Source organism: Camarhynchus parvulus, chromosome 2, assembly GCF_901933205.1.
Source record: "Camarhynchus parvulus chromosome 2, STF_HiC, whole genome shotgun sequence".
In the NCBI taxonomy this organism is placed as follows: domain Eukaryota; kingdom Metazoa; phylum Chordata; class Aves; order Passeriformes; family Thraupidae; genus Camarhynchus; species Camarhynchus parvulus.
In genome coordinates, this window is record NC_044572.1 from 68,854,772 (window position 1) to 68,879,672 (window position 24,901).

Consider the following 24,901-nt stretch of genomic DNA (forward strand, 5'->3'; position numbering starts at 1 on the left):
GGCCTCCGGACTGAGTGTCCGTGGCCTGCTTGGCGTTCGTCTGCGCGGGAAGAGTTCCGAGGGTGCCGCGGAAACAGCGTGCGGGCTAGAGAGCCTCACGCGCCTGGGGAGATGCTCGGAGGGAGAGCAACAGGGACAACCTTCTGCCTCCGCAGCCCCCTCTCCTCTCCGCCTTAGGGCTCCTACTCTGTGCACCTGCAGGCAGAGTCTCAAGCAGCGGCCGGGCTCCCACGTTTCCCTTTCCCCACTTGCGCTTTGGAAGGAACAGCCCCAAAGGAAGCGGCTGCTCCGGCTGCCCGGGCGCGCTCCGCTCCGCGCCGCGCATTTCTCGCGGCACCTCCGGCAAATGCCGCCCTTGGAGACCGGAGCTCCCCCAGGCTGCTCTCCAGCTCCCTCCTGTCACCTGCATCACTTCCATCCTGGGACTGCTCCCGGGCATAGCTACCCCCCCATCCCGCGATTGGCCTCCTTTTAACACGAGGGTCCCCACTAGACGAAGTTAAAAAGCAGGAGATGCACTTCAAGCAAGTGTATCTCCTGTGTGTTTCCCTCCTTCCTATGAATCTTGCTCTTTGCTCACTTTCAGGCATGAGGTTAAAATGATGGGAATAATTGGTGGGTGGAAGATCCTAAACCAATGGGAAATGTATGGGCTTGACGACCTCTGGATAACCCAAGTACCTTGGCACAAAAAGCAAAAAAATATTTACTCACCTTGAAGTTTCTATTTTTTTAAGCTTTTTTTATTTATTTTGTTTTTATTTCTTAAGTCATCTTTTGAAATGGTTCACGCTCCTGTCTGAGGTTTAATTATAGTAAGCCGGAAGAGGGTGGAAGGGGAATGGTTTGATTCTTGGGGGAGGGGGTCAAAAATCAAAACACTCTAATCTCCCCAGATTGAGAAGGTGCTGGACAAAAAGGCTTTCTGTGACTCATGCACACTCTGAAATGAAGATCTGAAAAACATATACAAGCCCCAGCTTGACTGGTTTGAAAGCGATTCCAGCAATTAGGAATTAATTCAGCATGGTCAAAAGGCGATTTCACTGCAAGTTATATCAAGTTATCCAAACTTTTACAGAGTTCAGGTGCTGGGAATGGGCTGCTGGGGTGGAGGTAAGGCTGCAGGAAAGAAAAACAAGGAGTGTTCAGGAAAGGCAGAAAGGGCAAGCTGTGGAACAAGGTCTGGAGGCATGGTGAGCCCATGTTTGCACCAAAGGTCTGCTGATGTGGAGAGGGGAGGAGTGGGGGGCAGGGAATGTTTTTTTTTCCTCAAATGGGATTAAGTACTAAAAATGTGCTGGAGGTCCTACAGAATAGAAAGACGAGTCTCAACTAAAAATGAAATCAACAGGTTTGGCTGATCAATTTTTCGGGTACAGTATGATCCTTCCCCAGTTAGTGGCAGAAGACAGATTTAGCCCAGGCAGAGATGGCCCTGGGATGATGTATGGGGCAAGAGGCACTGGGAGGATGTAGAGGGTGGAGGCAGGAATAAAACTGGTCTTTTAGACACAGACAGGCCAACAATAAAACCATCACAGGGAGGGCCACCTGCCCATCCTGGTGGCTCATGGCAGTGCTGGCCATGGGTTGCATCTGTGGCATGGTTCCTGTGATGCCTGCTGGGCCCAGCCAGGGCTCAGGCGTTGGGATTGTTCCTCATGAGCTCCACGTCAGCGTCCACCATCTCCCTCACCAGCTCCTGCAGGAAAGAGAGAGACAGATGAGGCCCCAGTGCAGGCACAAATGGCCACCATGCCAGGAATGCCCCAGAGCATGACAAGCCCCCCCTGGCCCCCACAGCAGAACCAGGAGAGGACTCTGGGGCTTTGTTGGGCCCTCCCACAGCAGCCTGGCCCCAGCCCTGGTGTGTCAGCGTGCTGCTGTGCCCTTGGATGCCCACTGCTGCCACAGTGTCTGCTCCCTTCAAAGCAAGGATCCATGCAGAGGCACCGAAAATGGGGTTTCTCAGGGTGCCCAGGTCACCCCACACAGAGGTGCCCCCTCTCCTTTCCCCTCCCTGGGAATTGTTTTTAGAGGACGTGAACACTCAGCAGGTACAACAGAAGGACTACTCACATCAAACGTGACTCTCGGCTTCCAGTTCAGCTTTTGCCTGGCTTTGGTGCAGTCCCCTTGCAGAAAATCCTGTGGAAAAGAAGAGAGAGGCACTGCAAAGACTGCTACCTTCCTCACCCTGATGGCCTCCCCATTGCTCCTGCTTCCCTGTGAGCTGAGTGTGGACTCTCACTATTGGACTCTCCCAAGGACAAATTATTTCTCTTGAAGATGCAATTTTAGTGGAAGCTTATATGCCTATTGAATCACCAGGAGGCAGCATCCTTTTGCCAGGCTATTTCAGATGGAAAGAGTTATTATTTGTGTGTACACAGAGGGCTTGAACTCCAGCCTTACAGCCATACAACAGTGAACATTTTATAAGAAGTTATTGTACATCTTAGTCATGCTAGTGAATGAACTGAATAAAATTCTTTTCCCCTGTTTGTTTAAATGTAAATCACAGAGCAAAAAAGGCACCTAGTCTCTTTCAAATAAAAACATTATCACAGACAAATGATGCTGAAAGACTGTTATGGGTATGGGTAACCACATGCAACACCAGTAAACATCCAGCTTTTGAATGTGCACATATTTTTTTCCTATAGTATTTTGAGTATCCACATGCAAATAAAAGTCTAAGTATCTCATAAATGAAAAGAAATTGCCTTGAAATCATTACAGAAACCAAGACTTTGGTCATGTTCACCTTACTGTTCAAGTATCCTTAAAAGAGCCAGGACGCCAAAACAATTCCACAACCAGTCATCAAACATAATGTAATAAAATTAAACAAAGACAAAATCTCCTTTAACTGCATTTCTAATTGAATACAAAAACTGACTGTAGCTTTCTTTAAAATTGGAAGACAATGTTTAAACAGTTAGCTTTTTCCAAATGTATGTGTTGATTGAATAAAATATATCATCTCTTCTCAAAGCTGTGTATCTTTGTAGCAATAAATACTAAAATTATATCTGCCTAGGTTTAAGGAAACCCAAACAAACCCTGCTTGGTTACAGAACAACAAAGTTAAGGCTGAATTCTCCTCTTTCATTTGACTTTATGGTGGTAACACAGCAGGCTTTCCAGAAAAATGCAAGGACTTTTTCTCTCCCTCTTCCACCCTCCGACCAACGGTGGGGCTAAGGAGCATTTTGTGAATGTAGATTTTTTTTTTTTTTAACTTGTAATACTGCATGCTACATTTTTCAGATGCTCTCTGTTATCTTATGTGGTTCAGGTCATGTTAACTTCCAAAATCACCTCATCCTGTGCAGTAAAATGTAGGAAATTCTTCATAATTGTGCACAAGAAAGCTAGACAGCTTGCTTCCAGGAGCAGAGGAAATCCACCAAAGGAAATATGGCACTGAAGCAGGGGATGTGGAACAAACACGTCTGCCGAGACTTATTCCAGGCAGCAGTTTTACTAGTTCAGTCTTCAGGCTAAAAAGCATTTCATCCTGCCTTCAGAAGAGAGTAAACAGATGGATCAGAACAAAACGATATGAAAATTTTTAAAATGCCATGATTTCCTTAAATTAGACTAAATGATTTCCTACTGCAGCCCTATAATGGGCTTTTAAAAACTGCAGCAGACATTTGAGGCCAAGTCATGCAAAACTGCATCAACTTGAGGGATCCCCTGGAGGGTCGTGTGAATATGGATTGCAAAATCTGGTTTGAAATGGGAAAGACGCCCATTAACTTTGATAAAATTTGGATCAGACTCTAATGTGCTCATGGAGGTATGTCTTTTATCTGGAGTTCGGTTTAATTTACATACGCGTGTATATATATGTGTCTAGAAACAAGGAAATCCTTCATAAAATAATAACTTCAGTATAAAAACAATTGACTTTTATTCAGCCCTAATTCAAGCCATTAGCTAGAAGTTAAGTGTTTTAATATCACCTAGTTTTATGTAAAAAAAGCTATATCATAAAACTTAGATTTTCATTTTTATAAATGCTGTGTAAGTAAAACTTTTACATCCACAATCTTTGTATCAAAAACATACTTTGAAACTAATCTTTATCTAAGATATTGGCTTCCCATTTTAAAGAAAAAATTATTAGGAAGCACAAAATGAATTGCCATGGCTTGCTGCATGTAGCTGCATTCTGCTTTTGAACAGCTTGGGAGCAGTCTTTTAACTGTCTTGGACAAATGCTTTTTCTTAAAACAGATAATCTTAAAAAATACTTTACCTAGTTCCAGCCCTTTATTCAAAAACATAAACACTTATCTGCTGAGTAGGCCAAAATAAGGTTGGGGGGAGGCTGCAAATCGGTAAAAGGGAAGTATTTGCAGTGCTGGATTATACACAAAGATCACACAAACAATTAGTATGTTGAAGCCATCTAGGTATAAAAATCCTCATATTTTCCCTTTAAAAATTTTACAAGCTTTAACAATAATGCAGTAAAGGTATTAAGGCATAACCTGTGAGAAAAAAAGAAAAAGGGGGAAATAATGGAAGATTTAATATATATGATTATACAAATTCTCCAGCTGACTTGGGTTAAAAGATTTTAAGTGGCTCTCCGGGAGAAGTTTGTGTCCATTTGAGGAACACAACTTTGTTAATTTATTTGAAAACAGCATTACAGAGAAAATATCTCCTAGGCACTTTTAAAAAGGCTCCCTTACAGAAGTTACTAGGTACAGAGGCCAAATGAAACCATAATATTAACACCATACTACACCTAAACTCAAGGTTTGATTGTATTCTTATTAGCCAAAGCTTCAACACTGAATGGAAATGATGACTGGAACAAAGCGATTCCTGATTAAAGGATTGTATTGCAGTCACGTTTCCTGTATTTTTCTACAAGTAGCTCATAATATGAAAACAATAAGGTAATTACAATAAAATAAGAATATTAAAAAAAAAAAAGCTTCTCTTGTAACAAAATGACTGCTTGTTTATATTCTTTAAGTCTTTCACTGAAACCAGAGATGCATCTGTCAGGCTTCCAAAAGGAAAAAAAATTCCACAAACAACCCCACCATCCAAAAAAAACCCTCTGGTATATTCATCATTAAAATGTATTAAGTTTTCAATAGCAGGGCATCACTTTCTGGAACTACAACCAGATCAGAAAGTGAAGAAAGAAGAGATCAGATTCCATTGGAGAAAACCTGAATTTTTATTTTCTGGGGGGTGGGGAGGTGGTTTGGGGAAATGGGGGGTGGTTCTTGAAAAACATCTGCTGCCGAGTACAAAATGCCCCATAACCATACTCCTGATGGAAAAGCACCTGATGAAATGACACCACTTGAACGCCACTTCATGTTTTGTATTCCTGCAGGATTACTTTTTCTGTGCCATTGTGCTTTACATACTGACAGGAAAACAAAGCTCTTTGACTCCCTGAAAACTCTGAGGGTTTAGATACTGAGCTTAGAGTCTATAACCCTGAAAACACTGACTAAGGCTTTCTGTTGTTTTTACAGCACTCAGATAATGAACATAAAATCAAGCCTTTGCTTTCACCTATCAATTTTGTAAGGAATAAGTCCTTATTTTCCATACAAGCAGTTAACATAAGTGCCTAGTAATGACAAGTTTTAATGGCATGCTAAGAGTCAGAAACAATGTCCAGGTAAATATATTTAAAGGGAAGGAAGATGGAAAGGCAGCAGTCAAATTCCCTGTTGCCACTTAATATGAGCAAGTAAATTCTCCCATGGCTTTATTTGCAGCTCACTGTCATATGACTGACTGCCTCTCAGAGAACAGAATGAGTTCATATGATGTGAGTTTTTCTGTTTTACATTTTCTGCAATTGAGGCAGTGTAACTGTGTAGAAAATACCCCATTATTACTAAATTTGCTTTTGTGATTATTCAATTTTGTTGTACAAATGCACACACACAAATGCATACAGATAAGCAGCAAGAAATTTGTTATGCAATGTGGTAAGGCATTTTTAAATTTGGCTTTTAAACCATGAGACAAAAATGTAAAATATTTTAATGTAAATATCACATTTCCCAAGCTCTTGTTCTGAGTGTCATTGTGACTCCTATTTTGTCTTGAGCAGTGATTGATCTGGTTTCACTGTTCATTGTATCACTGTCTCGTTCAATTAACTTTAACTGAAAATTTAAAGCCTCAAGACAATGTAAGAAAAAGGAGATAGTGTGGCCTGAAAGAAGGCCAAGGCTTCCTTTATTACTACAGCCCAGTTGATTCCCTTTCAAATGTGCCTTCACCGAAGCCAGCACCTAGTGCCAGCTTTTGCTTTCTCTTACACTAGAACAAAACTGAGATCAAGTCCTCAGTAAAACACCTGTGATGGAATTGTGCCCAGATCTGCTTGCTGAAGCACAGACAAGGCTTACCTCTAAAAATAAACAAACTAGATCTAAGCACACAACAGTATAACTGCATCTGAAAAGCAGCCAGGGTTACGTTCACAATCAGCACCACTGCATGGAAGATGATTTGTTACATCAGGGCTCCCATAAGCAAAGAGCACTGACCCAGCTTGGTGGAGGCTTTGGCTTGAGTATTTAGTCTTGCACTGTTTTGCTCAAGAAGTTTTTTCGAAAAAGATTTCAAGAACAGAGGGGTCAAGTTTCCTGCAAAACCCATTAGTGTTTTATTTTCCTTATTGTTTTCTTAAACCCATCACCTTTTAGCTTTAACTTATTTCATTAGAAAACAAAACAAAACAAAACAAAACACAGAGATAATTGATTAGGCTGCAGTTTCGTGTTTTCATCATTATCATGGAGCCCTAGAATGGTTTGGGTTGGAAGGCACCTTTAAGTTCATATAGTCCAAACTTTCTGCGCTGAGCAGGGACATCTTCAACTATGTCAGTTACTCAGAGCCCCATCCAACCCGACCACGAAGGTTTCCAGGGATGGGGCATCTTCCACCTCTCTGGGCAATCTGCTTCAGATGCTTCAGTATTTCACCACTCTCATCATAAAAAGTTTCTGCCTTATATTTTGCCTAAATCTACCCTCTTTAAGTTTAAAACTATTATTTTATTAGTCTTTGTCCTATCACAACAGGTCCTACTAAAATTTTATATCACATGTACATACTAAGGTTTATCTTATGAAATAATCTCCCCTTTGTGTACTTCCTGAAACATTTTACATTTACAAACGCTAAACATTTAGCATTTTTCAAAGAGGGTTTAAGTAGCAAATCTCAGTAGTAACACCAGCCCCACAGTACATACGTGCATCTGCTGCAGCTTATTGCTTGGAGAACAGCCTTGCTGAAGTGTTGCAAACACGTCAGGAGACTGCATGCATTGCTCACTAGGCAGTTCTTTCACCATCAACCTTATCCCCCATTCCCTAGTGTTCCGCCACACTTGCCACCAGGCCCAGGGACATCGTGCTTTAACTCAGATGCAACATTGGAAAACAGTTACTGTGACTTCTTTTGAGCACTCTGTTAAGAAAAGTAGAAATGTCTGACTAAACCAGAGCTGTAGAGCCTGTAAACTTGTGCTTTTCTGGTGCAAAATTCAATGCACCGCTCAGCCGAGCTTGGAGCAAACCCCAGAAGGAGTCACAGTAATGAGCACTGTGTCTCCTGTGTGCTGCTCTGCATGTTCTTCTGGAGATCCACGGGACAGAGAACACTGCCTTGGCCTCTCTGCAAAGGGTAGTATTTATTATAATATCTATAGTAACAGGGTGTATAATCAAAAAGCAAGAGACTCCTATCTCCATAGTAAATGTGAGGAGACTGAAGATAAAACATATTGAAGAGTGAAGCCCAAGCCTAACAAGGAGCACAATAAACATCTCCAGGAATTTAAGATGAGCCAAAATGTGTTGTTGCTCAGTTTTCATTTTTTCTTTCCACTGTTCTTAGAAAAGCAAAGTTGTAGAGCAGTTAGGGTACCAAGGGAATAGAAGAATGCCAGTGAATTTGGTTCCTGATCTAAATTTGTTTTAATGCAGCATGAACAGACTGCTTTCCACTCTTGGGTCAGCAGTCTTTTGCAGAAAGACAGTATTGTTCGCAAAGAACCACAGGAAAAGGCAAAAGGCAAAAGCAACCAATAGGCTGAAACTCACACATAACTAAATGCCATTGAAAATAGGAGGCACAATGTTTTTTTTCCCCTAGCATGTTTTCCTATGCAAATATCCTCCCTATTCAGAAAGTTTAATCTTCACCAAAACCATGTTGAGGAGGAAGGGAAGGGGAAAGAATGACTTGAGGAAAGGACTGATTCTGCGCGGCGCCGAGCCCCTGTACATCCGAGGGACCTTGGCAGGCTGCGAGTGCCGGGCATCTTTAGGGTAAGATCTTATCTCGGGACGCCCTGTACTGCAGCAACAAGGCATCAACACAAACCACACAGTCAATAAAACCTGAGCACAACCTTGGCTTTTCCGCCAGGAACCAGGGGCGTTAGAACAGCGGCTTTATCTTATCAGTTTGATAATCTTTAATTTGACCAGCTTCCAAAGGGTTAAGGCAAATGAACTCGGAACAGCAATAAACATTAGGGCGATAATAACAGTAATGGAGCTTCTCTCCCTCCTCCTCCTCCTCCTCTTCCCCTCCCTCCCCTGCGCCTTTTCCACTTCGCTGCTGCCTATCAGCCCCAAGCGAAGCCGAAGCCAGACCTCTCTCTCAATGACAGGGGGTGATAAGAGACTCGAAGAAAACAGCAAGCTGTCTGGTCTGCTCAGGAAGTCGGGGACGGGTGGTATTGTCCATCAGCGGGGCCACGCGGCGGCCGGAGGCCGGGAACAATGCTCCGCTCTGGGGAAATGGGCTCACTCAGCGCCGGTCCTGGCAGCCCCACCGCCAGCACAGATAAAGCGCCGAGGCAGGAGGGGCTGGCCCCAGGTGCCTCCGGCGGGCCCGGATCGCTGGGCCGGAGGCGGTGCCGCCGCTCACGGCCGCGGGGAGGGGAGGCTGCGGCCCCGGGGCGAGCGCCGGCGGAGCTGCCGGCACAAGAGCCCCTCACAGGGCTGAGCGCTACTCAGATCTGTCCATGTGCCAAGCGAAGCCTGAGAAAACATCTTGGCCAGAGCCGTCCCTCGAGCCAGATAAAATTCCTCCCGAATTACAGCCCGGTGTCCCCGAAGCCAGTGCTGAATTTCACTCGCTTTGGATCCGGAGCTGAGCTCGCTGGTCAGAAGCCGTCCCGCACAGCTCTGTGCCAGGGCATCCCGCTGCAAGTGGCACCATGGCTGCTTTTCGGGCTGCCATGCATCAGGCAGTCCAGAGAGTGTTCCCCCTGCAGCTGGGAAAGCCCTGCTGCCGAAAAGAGCGAAATTCTTGCAGCTGGCTGCAGTGAGGCGGGTGCTTCCCTCCCTCCCAGTTTGCCCTGAGGCCCAATTCTGCATGCCTGGGAAGACCTGGAAATTGTTCCCCAGCCTGGATGTAAGTGCAATTGTAACCTCAGCTCATGGCCCTGCAAAGTGCCAAAGAGGCTTCTGAATAGCAAGATCATTTCTAGTTCACAGGAATCCTTCTCCTAAATAAGCAGGGAATTTCTGGAGGAGAGGAAGAAAATCAAACCCACTCCATTTGCCATATACTGACCATAATTATGATAGTTCAGGCATGAGGGCTGGACACAATCTCAGAATCAGAAAAAGGTTTGGGTTGGAAGGGACAGTAAAGATCATCTAGTTCCAACTCCCCTCCATGGGCAGAGACACCTTCCGCTAGACATGGTTGCTCCAAGCCCCATCCAGCCTGGCCTTGAACACTTCCAGGGACTGGGCATCCACATCTTCTCTGGGCAACCTGTTCTAGTGCCTCACCTCCCACAGAGTAAAGAATTTCTTCCTAATACCTAACCTGAACCCTTTTACAGTTTAGTTTAAAGCAATTCCCCCTTGTCCTCTCATTACATGCTTCTGTATAAAGTCCCTCTCCAGCTCTCTAGTAGGTACTGGAAGGCTGCTCTATTTTTATCTTTTCTCTAGGCTGAACAACCTCAGGTATTTCAGCCTGTCTTCATAGGAGTTGTACTCCAGCCCTCTGACCACCTTTGCAGTCCTTCTCTGGTCTTGCTCCAGCAGAAGCCCTTCCTTTCTGATATGTTGTACTGGGTCATCCAATCACACACATCACAGCTAAAATCTTTAGCATGTTTGCTAAAATGTGAATGAATAATTATCAAAGTAAGATTTTCCTACTCTTATAACAAAATTGAAATTCTCTTTGCAAATGCTGGTTACAGGTGGTACCACTCCCATTGACTTCCGCTGTCCTTTAGCCTGAATGCTGATGTGTGAGCTAACGATTCCAAGTTTCAGACTAACCTGGCCATTAAGAGGTGTCTGAATAACATGGATTTTGCATGGCATGGGTTAGAAGTATTTGCGAATTTTCCTTTTATAGCAGAGGTTTGGAGGAGGTTGTACAAGAGCGTGTTTCTTTTCAGGCTCCCTGGACAAATGTGTCACCTGCACATCACTAAAAACCAAGACCCTTTGAGAAATGAACCTCTTTCATATAGATGAAGATCGGCTGTAGTATAGAAAAAGAACAGGTTTCTTATCTTTTCATTGGTACCTTCAGGTCCCGCTTTTGCTCACTATTCAATGTGTTTTCTTCTTGGTTTACCTGTTCTCCACTCTGACAACTATTTTGGGGGTGGTGAGTAAGATAATAATGTCTCATCATATGTGGTTTTGTTGTTGCAGTATGTATATTTAGGTGAGGGCATGAGACCTTTAAAATTTTTATGTGTAATTCTCACCTTTTCTTATAATCTGCTCTGATTAGTTTTCTCATCACTCCCCACTCTTCACATTTTCTGCAAAGATCAGGAAATCACTTTGTGAAGTTGTTTGACTTCAGCTGGGTTTTTGAGCAGGAATGAATGTCTTTTTCAGCTGTCTTTGCTGACTGACATGTCAAGGTGAATAGGAAAACTGATAACCCCAGCAATCCATGCTGCAATCCTACTTAGTTTCTTCTCTTCTTCCACTAAAAGATACTTCATTTATAGCAACTTATATTGGAAATGTGAACAAATTCAGTTTTCATCTCTGGTCAAATACCAAATGATAAGTAACAAAACAGTAAACATTAGGACAGCTATCTTGTATTCTATTTACAGATATTTATCTATCTTCTTTTAGAGCATGAAGCAGCAATTTAATAAATACAGATCTATGAACTCAAGATATTACTTCTTCATAGAGTTATTATTTTTCTTTTACAGGATGCATTGTTTGTGGTGATTTTGCTACCCCATGGACATTCATATTTCTGAAAAAAAATCATGGCATTTGTTATGTTACCATCAAAATGATACTAAAATATTTTTTGGAATGGCATGCTGTTATATTTGCCCTAATAAAAAAATCATTTATTCAAAGTAGAATTTTTCATCTAAAGAGCATGTAATTGAAACATTCTAATTAAATCACCTTTAACAGCAGTTGCTGTCTTTGCCCTTTTTTGACCTCACCAACTGAAGTTGGGTGGGAGAGATGTCACCCCCTTCCTTAATTCTTACAGTGTTACACGAACCTCTGTCCTGCTGAAGCTTGTGGTAAGACTTGGAGAAGAAGACAGAGAAGAGGTGGATATTTCTCTCTTCCTGTCTTCCTCCCTGCCATGGATTAACTAGTACATAAGAGTTAGCATGGAGGATGTTCAGTGATTTCTCATTGTTCAAAAAGAACTTGTAAAATACTCCCTCCCTACAGTATGGGGGATGAAGAAGGGAGCTGCCATTTCTCTGGACAAAGTCACAATCTTCCTTTTACTGCTGGCTTTTTAGAAGCCGTCTCCCTCTACACAGCCATAAACCCAATCTAATTTATGGGATGCATCACCTTATCCCCCACCCCTCACTGCATTCCAATTTCTCAATAAAACCCCCATCTGATTGAAAACCCTTTTCATGACAAAATATCTGGAGAGAGTTTAAGCTGTGAAAAGCTTAAAGGGAGCTCAAGAACTGAGATCTTTTTACCAAGGGGGAAAATAATTCAAGTCCCCATATGGAGGGGACTCAGAACATGATACTGTGGGGCTCCTGTCTGCAAAAAATGAAGCTATCCTTCCCTGAACACAGTTACAAGACAAGCAAGAGTCCACAAAAGGGTTAAAATACAACAAGGTAGGATAATTTCTGATGCTGAGTATGTCCCAAATGTATTCTCCTGTGCACTTCATAGAGAAGGAAGTCCAAGCAGTGGCCTTTCACATGACATCATAAAAGCCTAATTTATCACCAGCCACCAAACATCTAGAAAATCATAACATCCTTTCAGGAAAACCATGTGCAAGATAATCAGACTTGCTTTGATGAAAGATTTAGTGCTTGAGTCCAAGCAGGACACTACAAAGAAGAACCCTTTGCAGGTAGTAGCACACAACAATGCACATCACATTTAATGCTTCAAACTCACACTTTATTCATTAAAAAGCTTATGCATTTCCTGTCCATAAACAAACATCTTTTTACTCTGCATGTATGTTCAACCAAACCTGCTAAGATAAAACACTGGTCACTGGTTAAGTCCAGGCAAGGTGAATATCTCTTTTACAGATGAAACACATGCTATTGCTGCAAAAAAAAGGCACTGTGCTCCCCATTCGCTCATCTCACAAGTGTGTCATGGATGTGGGTGAGTACTGCCACAGCTTGTCATAGCTTTGGAAAGGATAAAGTCCTTCCAGCACACTCGGCATTACAGCTATGCTGAACAGAGGGGTGCACTCCCCCTAACAAATTCCAAAACATTCTGCCAAAGACCTTGTCTCTCTGTCCAAGGCTCTCACTGTTCTGCCTCATCAGTTTTTGATGACTGGTGTAACCTGACTGTCTTGATGGAAAAGTACTGCTCAGCAAGCAGTATATTGCCGTAAAATCAATTGGCTTCACCTTTGCAAATGAAATAGAACAAGTCTGCTGTTTGTGTTGATCAGGCAGACAGAGCACAGAGCAATTAATGAATGGCTACAAATACCAGCTGCATGGTGCTCAAGACTTCTTTTTGACTGTAATGGAAGTTTGTTGGTGTGCATTTAAAGATGCACAGATTCCAATTGTCGTGCAGTTCGCTGATCCTGCTGCTTAATAATCTGACCCTTAGGCTCCTGCTGGTCAATGGCCACAGGTTCTTCTGGTCTGACTGGAAAATAACCGGATTTTCCACACCATTCTTGGTAGTTTGTTGTTGCATATTCTCTGATCTTCATTAATAAAAATAACTTCCTATTACATTTCCTGCACAGGAAAGCCTGGGAAAAAAAAATCATAGTTTTTCCTATGACATCCTTCACTTTCAGAGCAGACATTACACTTGCCACACAATCTTCCAATAAATCAATAAAATGAATGCAACTATCTTATTTTCTTTTTAAAAATCAGTATTTTGTTTTCTTCCATGCTTCCCTTACCTTGGTGTTTAATTTCTCTCACTTTTTTCTTGTTGAAATCTTTTAGATGTTTTGGTGAAGTTATTTTCCTATAAAATCCCATTTATCTCTTTTTATTGGAAGACATATCTCTTTCCTCATTTGATGTGTCTCCCAGTCTTTCATTCAAGCTTGTCCCATTTCTCTTTTGAGCATCAATCTCCTACTCACAAACATCATCTTAAACCTGGCCTTCCCTTCATTCTCAAAACAAGTTCCCTCACACTGAGATTTTGTTCTCTTCTCCTCATTTCTACTATAGTGTTCTTTTCACTTGAACATTTTTTCAATTTCTTTTCTCTCTGTATCATCACAGATTTGTTCCTTTTTCTTTTTCAGTGGTACTCCATCACATACCTGCTTTCTCTTCCCTCAGGACTTTGTGTGGAACATTGGTTCTGGGAGACAATTCATATTACCAGTAACACACCAGAGATTTGCTGACAGAGCTGAAACTATGCTGAAATAAGTTTTAAAGAAGCAATAAGGTATCCTAAAGATCACAGCGCCAGTGTAAGCAGGGGTAAAAAACAGATTTATTGACTGCTTTTACTATTCACAGTAGCTGCTTATAAAATTCCACAGATTTGGCAGTGTATTAGCCATATACACTTTTAAAGCATGGCTAATATGCTCTGTTTCTTTCCAAAGCATCACCAAATGCATATACCACTTCTTGAAGTCTGTCCTCTCAATGACCTTCTCCTCTTAAATACTTTTAATTAAAGAAGAAAGGAATTTTGGATCTGTTACCAAAAACTTCTTCATTACTTCACCCTGCAGCGGTCAAACATGAAAAACTTAATTACAGAAGGAAAACAGTTAGCATTTTCTACTGGTCCTGCCCTACTTACTAAACCTCCTCTAGTTCCACAATTAAAAAGCAAGCAAACTGTTCAGGCATACACAGCAGCAGGCATGGCCTCAGAATACTCCAATGTTTTCACCTGTATAATGTTTAAAATGTGAGATGGCTCATCAATCACTTGACTCCTTTACAAGGAAAGTGTCTCTTGAGACCACTCACACAGGAATCATTTATTGCCAAGTTTCAATGTGAAAGACAGAGCTGTTCCTCAGACAAGCAATCCTATTTTTCATTCATGTTTTGGCAGGGCAGAGATGCCAGGTAAGGGTCCCATTATGCATTGCACAAACACAGAAATGGCAGTCCTTTCTCTGAATATTTATCAAAGTCAAATATCACCTCCTGGAATATTCTGTTAGAATTCACCTACAGCTCCTTTTCAGTGCAGGTCATCAGTGAAACCTTCTGGTTTGATTTACTTTCTTTGACATGTTCTGGTGTAATGGCAATATATATGAACACACAAAGCCATGAATTACTGAACTTACATGTATCTACCATGAATCTCAATAGCAGATGAAGAAAACTAGATAAACATCTTGGCAGCTTCATTCCACTTGTAACCTGAGCAAGACTTCAACAGCAGTGACAATGAAGGAACACCAGAGAAAATATGGATTTTACGTAGTTAAGCAACAGGAATGACATTACAGTGTGAAGAAAGAACTGTCACCCCCATTTTATGAAGCTAGGATGCAGGATGATTCAGGGACTTGACCAACACCTTGGAATGAGAGGGAGGAACAAGTAGAGAACCCAGGCTGTATTCCACCATTTCACTCTGATGTATAGCTTACTACAGATGAAGAAGCCAAGCATTCACATCACACTGCATCTGGCACAATTTGCCCTGGGTAATTCCTTGCCATTGACAACCTCACAGAAGCAAACTGCTCCAAGGATGAGTGATCATACAACACCTTGATGCAGCAGGTGGCTTATTTAACCACAGGTTTCTCATTTGTCTACAATTTCACTTTATTTCTGCCCCTGGATTTTTTTTATAGTGTCTTTCGCATAAAAATCAAATACTCATTCTAGCAATACTAAAAAATTACCATTGCTTCCTCAACTTTTCCACCCCAGGCTGCTACGATTGACTTGAGAGTAACAGAACTTATGAGTTTATTGGGCTATCTTTTCTGCTGTAAAGACTTAACTTTCAGATGGAAAACACCTAATTAGACCAACTGTATCTTTTACAAGTAAAACAGTATACATTTTGACTGCATATACTGCAGCAAAGGCCCACAAACTTACTATTCCATACAGACAGTGACCTGAGAGAGCTCTCACTTTTCATAGCATCTTTTGGCATCATTTATATTTAAATAATAACAGTCAGGATCAGGATCATTTTCATCAACATGAGAAAAAAAGAAGTTCAGATCTAATCAAGAGACAGTTGTCTCCTGACACTGCCTGCTCTATGCTTGCTTGAGCACGTAGGCAGCAGCTGGCACTTCCACAGCTTGATCATTACTACTGCTCTTCAAATTATGCCTGTCACACAGGTTAGGAAAACATGAGTAATTAAACATAAACAGCGTCATAAAATAATAGTAAGAAAAAAATTAATAATCATCCAAAAGAGTGTTTGGGGCAACTCCCTACAGCACCTTGGATTTCTGCCCCTTCTGCTTAGACAGTTTTCCTCTGTGTACTTTTTAATTATTTCCTTCGTGAGTCCTTTAAGGCAAAGAGGTTTGTACAGGCGGGAAAAAACACACGTACTAGAACTGATGAGAACAGTGATATGCCAAAAAGAGAAATGCCAATTAAGTGTTCCTCAACTACTGCAGGCTCACTCTGTATCACTTATGGCAAGGACTTATGCCTCACTATGAAACTGTTTGAGATGCATGGATTTTAAATGCAAAATTTCAGGAGCTGCTTGTTCCTTATTTGATCCATGCACTACAGCTGGTCACCTGGTGCAGCATCTATCTTCTGGCCCATCAGCTCCATATACCACATTCAGCATTTAAACCATGTGGAGGTCAGTGCAGGAATTCTGCAGTCCTCCAGCCTCAGCAGTACATGTAGATGTATGCTGCCTTTTGCTCAAATAGTCAACAACTAACCTAATTCCTAGCTCAGTTCTGTTACAAAACCAGCATAAAATAACAAAACAATAAAGATTGAGACTTGGGACCATGTTATTAACAACCCTAAGCAGGCTGTTGTAGCCTATTTTTGTGCACATGGTTACTGGAACTGAGCATGCAATTCTGGTAATTGCATACAAAAATGACCAGCTACATGAGTAACGGGACATTTGTCATCTGCAATTCTTTCTGTGTGGGAACTCCGTGAAACATGTGATCATTCATGATAGCAGATATGCAAATGCTATGTAAGAGCAGTACTGTTTTCAGCTGCTTTACATCCAGAATAGTTATTCACATATTTGACTAGAAGGTGCAACCAGCTCAATTTACTCCCACTAGGTCTGTGTTTTGCATGGGTATGAATTAGACAAAGTACAACGTAGGGAAGACTCGTGCCTGTCTACATAAGAGGAAAAATAAGTGCAGCAACATACATAATGTTGAACACCTTCAAATTCACATATTAAAAGAATATTTAGAGATGGTTGTTGTTCTCATTGGGTAATTTTTACTCATCTGTGTGCCTCGTTATGTATTTTCATACAAATTTCAGCATCTCTCTGAAATAAAGCTCTTCTTCCTACGAACCCTAACTGCTTCAACTTCTATATTCAAGGCTGAAATTGTTTAACTGACCTCATCAGAGGTGCTAACTAGCTTACTAAATGTATGCCAGCAATTCAATACACCTGCTCATGCTATCTAACAGAAGTTTTGGGAGAATAGCTATTTCTGGGGACGAGGGACTTGCACATTCTCATGCAATCTCCCACTGAAATCATCAGGAGCCTGTCCAAGAAATGACTGAGTGGGCTAAATACAGCCCAGGTTTGTAATGTTCATCATCACTGCTGGTAGCATCCCACCAGGCTAAACTCATAAATCTGACAGTAGGAAGTAATGAACTGTCCCCATGTGCCATTATTCTCGCTCTTTATATGTCTGCTTGATTTAGTCCTTTTTCCACTAATGTGACGTAAAGACCACTAAACTCAACAGCAGATTCTCTCCTCGGCTTCAGGGCTTGCTTTAAGCTCTTTCTTTCTCAGTATCAACAGATAGCACAGGAGGCCCATCCAGCTTGATTCCTCCTTGGATCAAGTATTGTTGGGTATTCCCAGCATCTCAGTTGTGGTTATTTTAATCTTCTATTTATCTTCTATTTGATGTTTTTCTACTACACCTTTCTTCCATTTCACCATTCCCTTCCTCCCCATCTCCTTAAAGGCTCCACCTGCTGTCTTCCTATGTCTCAGCTCAGTGCAATCCCCATCTTATGCTTTCCTAGGGCTTTTCTACCTTTGACACATATGAATATACTTCAATCTTTGGTCACATCTCTGAAGAAGGTGTTCAGTTAAGTTGGCTCCCTTCACTAATCAGCTTTTCAGCAGAGTTTGCTTGCCAGGACTGGGGAAAATTACACTCAGATTCATTAATTAAGATATAATAAACTTCATGTGCTATTCAGCAATGTGCCATACGTGGCAATTAAAAAAAAAAAAAAGTAGATGAAACCAGAGGAGACCCTCTGGCTCGTTTATGGACTCAAAGTATTTCTGGGAAAGTCACAAATCTCCAAGATATCTCCACAAATCAGATTTTGCACTTGGATTTCTAATTTAGCTGAAAGATGTGTAAAAACACATGCAGCCAGACAGCTCCCTGGCTATACATCTAAGGAAGCTCAAAGCATAAGTTATTACTTCCAAAGTCAATTGTAACTTATGCTCACTAAATTGGCTCCAGATCCACCCTTTTCAGACAGTAGTATAAGAATAATTTATTCTTCTGGTGAAAAGCACCCATTTTAGCTAAACCACACCCCCATCTGGGAGTCTCACCAGCAGAAGTGCCAAAGGCAGAGGGATTCAGCGGTGCAAAGGGCTACTGGGGGCTGGCAGAATGGGGGCGAATAAAGCCCAGTATTTAATAGTGTCTGTCAGCACGCTGAAACATATAACCTCTCCCTAACACAGGGGGTCCACAACACAAATCTGAGAGGCAAATTTGTTCCTGTGGTTCAATCATCACATTTAGATGAAGAGGTTTCTTCGCTTTTAACATCCGTTTGATTTATACCAGAAGTCCTATGGATAGTGGTGAAATCATTGCAACTTTCTGCGTGTTTTGATCTACATCCTCAATGTGTATCTTGTTTTCTCCCATTGAGAATGTGCTGTACATAAATATGGTACAAGACGTTTGAGAGCTCTGATTTTAGACATCTGCCCCAAATGCCAAATTAATTGCCTTACCAGTGCAGAGATAAAAATTCCTACATAAAGCAGGAGCTTTTCTCTCACCTATTACACTGAGTTGAATGAGGTACGTTGAGTTCAGCCCCTTGAAGTGGCAGCAGTGACTTGAAGCTATCTGTGCCACAAGAGAGTTAACATTTCCAGGAGAAATTGCTTCACTAGCTATCCACAGAAACACTGACCTACATACAGGGCTTTTCTTTCCCCAGGTGAACTCCTGCATCAGCAGCTACCTGACAGGAACCTCCTCATGGGAGATTTTTAATAGCAGTAGCTGCTGAACAAGAGGGAACTGCAGAAACACACTTGTTGCCAAACTGTGTGTTTAGTTGGAAGGAGGAGAAACAGATGGGGAAATCACTCTTCAGACAGTGTTTACTAGCACAATCAGCACCTGAGGCAGCACTTATTCAGGTGCTGAAATTACAGAGGTAAGTTTTACGATGAGAAATCTATTTCTCACATGACAGCTATATTTCTCGTGATGGATCATAAAAAGTAGATGATCCATCAGATAACCACTTGATTGCAACGTGCATGACAGTAAAACCATCAACCTTCTGTTTTGTTTTACGACCCTGGTTACATCTGGAATGCTTTCAAGAAAGATGTTGATGTTTGCTTTGGGTACAAACTGACTCAGAAAACTTAGTGGTTTGCTACTTACATAGTAGTAGATAGTAAGAATAAGGAGGAATGATAGCAGGAATACCTCCAATTTTGCTACCAGGAAGATAACTTTATTACTACCAATATAATTTTATTGAATATTCTTCTTGGACTGGACCATAAAGAGGATTCTTAATTGTCTAACAATTTTCCTTTTCAGTCTAACAAACTATTCCTTTTAATTGTCTATTTCCTCTTATATTATAGATCTTTCCCATAACTACTAATTCCCATACTACTAATAGTAATGATAGTAATGAAGTCACTATTTGTAGAACTCACCTAGTTCCATATTTCTATAGTAACAGTAATAGCAATTTCTTATCTTTACACATTATTTTTGTCAGAAAATTTCTAATTCTTGGCCCCTTAGAGGCGGAAAAAAAAAATGAAATTACTATTCCAAGTTGGCAGAGTAAGCCACAAATACAATTTCTGATTTATCTAAGAATAGTAGTAGAAATGTGAGCAAATTGTAAGTAAACACCCCAAAGAGACATGTTACCAAGACCAATTTTTGCAAAAATGTAAAGATTTGCTCTTGGAGATTGTTGTGATCTCAGCAGAGCGTAAAAATTGGACAAAAAGCTTTCCTTACTGATGTGCAGTCTGTCTCTTTGCTTGGCAAGGTTACAGCTCCATTAAACAAAACAAAACAAACTAACCCTCTGGTCTTGCACAACTCTGCCAGGAGGGCTTGCAAGTTCTCTGGAAAATTGAGGTTGCTCTGAAATTGTGGGGTTGATCCATCACATGTTGAAATCAACAACATTGAACCATAGCTCAATATTCAAATCAGTTCTCCATGCAGGAATAGCATGTCTATAACAAGCCAGGACATTGAGTCACTTCATTCTTGACCTTAACCAAATGGGTTAAATCAATATATATTTCATACTGCCCTGCAAAAGCTCATCTGTGCTTGGTATTAGCAAATAATTTCATTCATTCCAAGTACCAGACTTCAGTCACTTTTTTTTCTGACTTCATGATAAAATTCAGATGTTTTAAAAATGTCCTTCTTCACTACATGTGCCCACCCAAGCAGCAGCAGCAGGCTTTCTGCTAAAACCTGACAATGAAATCTGCTCTTGGAGAAAGACCAAACATGGAAAACTTCAGCATAAACAAAAATTGTTTTGGAAAATTGTTACTGTACCAGCCTGGGGTAGGGGTGTTGAAAAGGAACACATTTTTGCCAGCTCAACAGACCTTACAAAGCTCCTACTTTCTTAACAGACCATGAGTCTCTTAAGCCTCTTATTGTACAGTCCAGACCTCCTCCAATGAAATTATGTTGGTATGAGCACCCCTTCACCTGAAATCTCAGCCTTCCTTCAAGTGGATGCAGACATCTCCTTATCCTGCACCTGTAGCCCTGTTTCTGCCCCAGCTGATGGGGAATCCAAGCTGTCCCTCGATGAAATCAACCCGTACATCCTGAGCTGGGCACCAAACCCTCCCACTGTGTTTTGCCCAGTCATACAAATGCATTTTCCTTCTGCAATATTTCCTGTAGAGATCCAGCTGGATCCTAAGGGGTCTCTGAGTGGCAGATATCTGTCAGCAAAGCTAGCTGTGCCTCTGTGTCTGCCAAATCACTGAGCTGCAAGTGCTGGGTAGCAAAGAACAGAGATGAAGAGACTGACCTTATCGTTTTACTTTGCTATCTTACCCCACAGGTATTGGGGAACAGGATGGATGAAGAGAAACAAAGATTGAGTGATGGAGGAAAGCGCTCTGCTCAATATACATAAGGACAAAATGGGCGGGAATAGGGAGTACGCTTAGAAATAGATGAGCTGCCTCTCTGTTGAGAAGTAGATGTCCTCATTGAAGTCCCTAAAGATGCTTAGGTGTCATTAAGATGATGAAAGGAGCTTTAACACCTGCTTGTTTGTGTGCAAACAATGCCTCTTCAAGACCTAGATCATGCTGCATGTAATAAAGTACTAATGGGGTGGAAACAAATGTACTGGTGAGGACGAAGTGGGGCCTGAATTACAGAATGGAAAGGAGACAGCAAGCAATACATCTTCTTCCACTCTTTTGTTTTTTTATCATAATTACCAAATTTAAGGTAGGAGTAATTTAAGTGTAATTAGAAACTGGGAGTTTAAAATAAGCAATGAGTGTCTTGCCATAGAAAGTCATCCAGATGCATGCAAATGTTGCCAATGTTTCTACAATATTCAAGTTATCCAAGAGGACTGTTATTTCATTCTGCAGCGGAGACACTGCTATTTCAAGTTAAGAATTATTTCTATTTAAAAACTCACATTTCATTGTAAAAATATAAGACCTCTGAAAAACAGGCCTATATCTAAAAAATCAAGAAATACATTAGAACCAATACACTGGTTTTTAGATGCTTCTGTTACAGCAAGCACCAGCTATCAAAAGAATAAAAAAAAGAAAAAAATTAGCCACCTTTCTTTTTCTTCTGTATGGTTATTAATTTCTTTTATTCCAGTTGTTCTCTACAGTAGGTAAGCAGTGTCCTCACATGTGGGAAGACAGAGTCTTCTGTTTTGTAAGGAGAAATTTCTTTTGCAAGATAATCAAACTGGAATTTGATGCTTTTTCTACAATGCTTTTAAGGAGCTAGCCTCTATTTATCTGCTTATGTTTTCAGTTGTTGATACAATAAAAGTTTGGATATACTCTGATGAAGCCCAAGAAAAGGGAAAGAAATTTGCATATTTTGTGGGGTGTTATCTGATATTGCTTGCAGCTGTGGAGGGTCCATCCTGCACCTTTAAGTACAACATATAAAATACCTCCTTCACTATAGTTAATTTCAGTAAAAAGACACATTTCAGCTTTGAAAGATTCTACACTAGGGTGTCCTAGCACACTTGAAGGCTCTATCCCCACCCCTTCCACAATATCTCTCTGCCAAAACAGCCCAGTGTTCTCATATTTCTCATATTTTAATTGAGCCTAACTGGATTCATCTGCCTCATGACTCGGGGCTTACTCTGAACCTTAAATTCCATTCTTATGCCAGATCACTGAGATTTGAGTCCTCTTTTAAGAGAATGCTGTTTTCTCTTTAAATTCTATATGAGGGAAATTTAAATTTTAGCACAAATGTTTGCACAGCCGTGAAGAGCTGAATGAGACACTTGACACATCTCTGCCAAACTTTCTAAAGTCAAAGGCAATGAACATATGGCTGCTGCTACTCTGCCTCATAGCCTGCTTGCTCGCTCTTGTTCATGATGCTCGAAGGTCACACTTTTACAACTTGCTACATTCTTCTTAAGGCCTGGAAAGTGGGCTTTGGCTGTCACAGAGATAATTTCTGTCCTTGAGCATCATGATGAGCAATGCTTACAAACACTTGCAAATGGAGATGAGAAATACTTCTTCCAAGTAGGTGTCTAAAATGGACACTAATGTAAGGAGGCATTTCTACTTTCATTGCTGGCAGCCAAAGAGAAGGCAGCATTTAGTAAGTAGGACTTGTGAGTGGCTGAGTATGTGTGTGGGAACAATGCTCACACAAATTGGAGCATTATGGTTACTTTTTCATTGGCAATTGAAGAATCACAGTATCATTTTGACATAGCTTAGCCACAGACATAGTTTTAACTGAGTAATAAACACATATCATATTTCTACAAATGCTATTATAATATTGCATAGAAGTAACTCCTGCTGATTTAACAGTGCTTGGAAAAAAAATAATACAGCATCTGTCTCCATGGAATAAAATTCTTCAAGATCCTGGCAATTAGCTGAATGAAGCAACAGAAGCAACAAAAATACTAGAAGTGCTAAATAACTAATGGGAACCAAACTCGAGCAGCTTCCCTTGTGCCAAGAACCATAGAAACCGGATTTTGATTTTGGCAGTTCTGCAATTAAGAGAGGTCCTAGTGGTTTATATTGGTCTAAAAATTAGGATGTCTTTCCATGAGTTCAGTCTTGTCACTCTTCCTAAAATGCAGTTTGAAGCAACAGTGAATCAAAATAAATGGTATATAAAATTAGCAAATTACTAGAAGTGTGAAAGGTATTTGGTATGTCCTGCTAAATGCTTTGGTCTGGACAAATCTTGGGTGAAGTATTTTGAAGTCGCTGTCAAGTGCTGAACTATTCCACAAGAGATCCATCTTCTGTGCTCTCCAAAAGGCTGAAGGGCAATAACAAAGCATGACACACCTCTCCAAATATTTAAGCAACAAAGAACAATGGTATGAGACAATATTGCAAGATAGCGTTGCATGAAGGGAGTGTTGCTGGCCTTGAAGTCACCTCTTGAAGTGTGGTAACACCCTAGGGTGTCTCCTGTCATTGCATCATTTAAATATGAACTGGAAAAAAGAAACCTTAGACCTTTTAAGAAACCTATTTTAAGAGAGGAATTATTAGCAGATGGAAGCTGGTGGTGACAGGACTTTGATTTCTGCAGGTTTAATTGCCACCTGAGTTTCATGTATTTTCAAAACAGCGCCATCTCCTAAGGGAAAGGCAATACATATGTCATTCCTCACTTTACAGCCATCTCATCTTCCCAGTGAGTATGTCCCATTTTGAGGGCCATCTTCTGATAACTCACTGAAGCAAAGTGGACTTTGGTCACTCTTTTCCTGCATTGCTTGGTCCTGTGGGTATCCATGGCTCTGATCCACCACAAAGTTTGCACAAGAGCTAGTATAAACTCTCAGGTGATTCTACCCAAGTATTTCAATGTCTTCATCTCACTGAGCAAATATTTTCAGGTATCATTCTAACTCAAAACTGTTCCATGTTTGATTCCAAGTGAACCTTTTCTATAACAGTGTTTATATTTGGCTACCTGCTGAATGAAAGCTGTGGGTTTCTATGAAGCTATGCTGGGAAGGAATTTGGCCTATTTGCTTTAAAACATAATGTGCTAGAAAAGATGAGACATGGGCTGTATTTTATCTTGGATTGTTTCAGATAAATAGGGCCTTTTTTCTAGTAGGCTGAAGTACATCCATAGGACCACTGCTTCACAGGAGGTAAAAAGGAAATGCCTTCCTTTCAACTGCAGCCATCTCATTGTGTTGAAATCCAAACACTCAGAATAGCACTGTAATCAGAAACAGGAGATGCATGAGTTTAAATTATGTCAAATTTTAAATAGATGTGCAGTGGATCCCCTTGATTAAGAGGGTTGTATTTCACCTGCTAGAAACTGAGGATTGTGTTCCCCATTCTTCTGCAAAGACAAATCTGACCACACCTTATGTTTGCCAAAATCATTACTGACATCACTCACTCTGCAAGTGCAATATTGCCTATGAGCAGGGAAGTGAACTCCTGCTTTATCATGGGTGTCCACTGCTACACACTTTGAGAGGCACACAGCATGAAGGCCCAGGACAGTGAATATCTCTGTTATTGGATACAGCAAGTATGATGCAACCAGTCATGGACAGGGAATAATGTTTCACTAAACAGCATAAGTACACCTAATAAAAGCAAACGCTGGGATGTCTGTTTAAGTGTGATTTTTCAATCAGGCTTTCAAGAATGTGATGAGCTCGCCTTGTTGTGCTGACATC

General features: G+C 41.1%; 1 protein-coding gene across 1 annotated transcript in view; it reads right to left on the reverse strand.

Annotated features, from left to right (window-relative positions):
• Positions 1–721: 721 nt before the first annotated feature.
• GMDS (GDP-mannose 4,6-dehydratase) overlaps positions 722–24,901 on the reverse strand; it is a 405,686-nt gene continuing 381,506 nt past the window's right edge. The window contains exons 10-11 of the mRNA XM_030943572.1: positions 2,083–2,151; positions 722–1,705 (exon numbers count right to left, since the gene is read on the reverse strand). Of these exons, the coding sequence (XP_030799432.1) occupies positions 1,643–1,705; positions 2,083–2,151 (132 nt within the window). The 3' untranslated portion in view covers positions 722–1,642. The remainder of the gene's footprint in view (positions 1,706–2,082; positions 2,152–24,901) is intronic.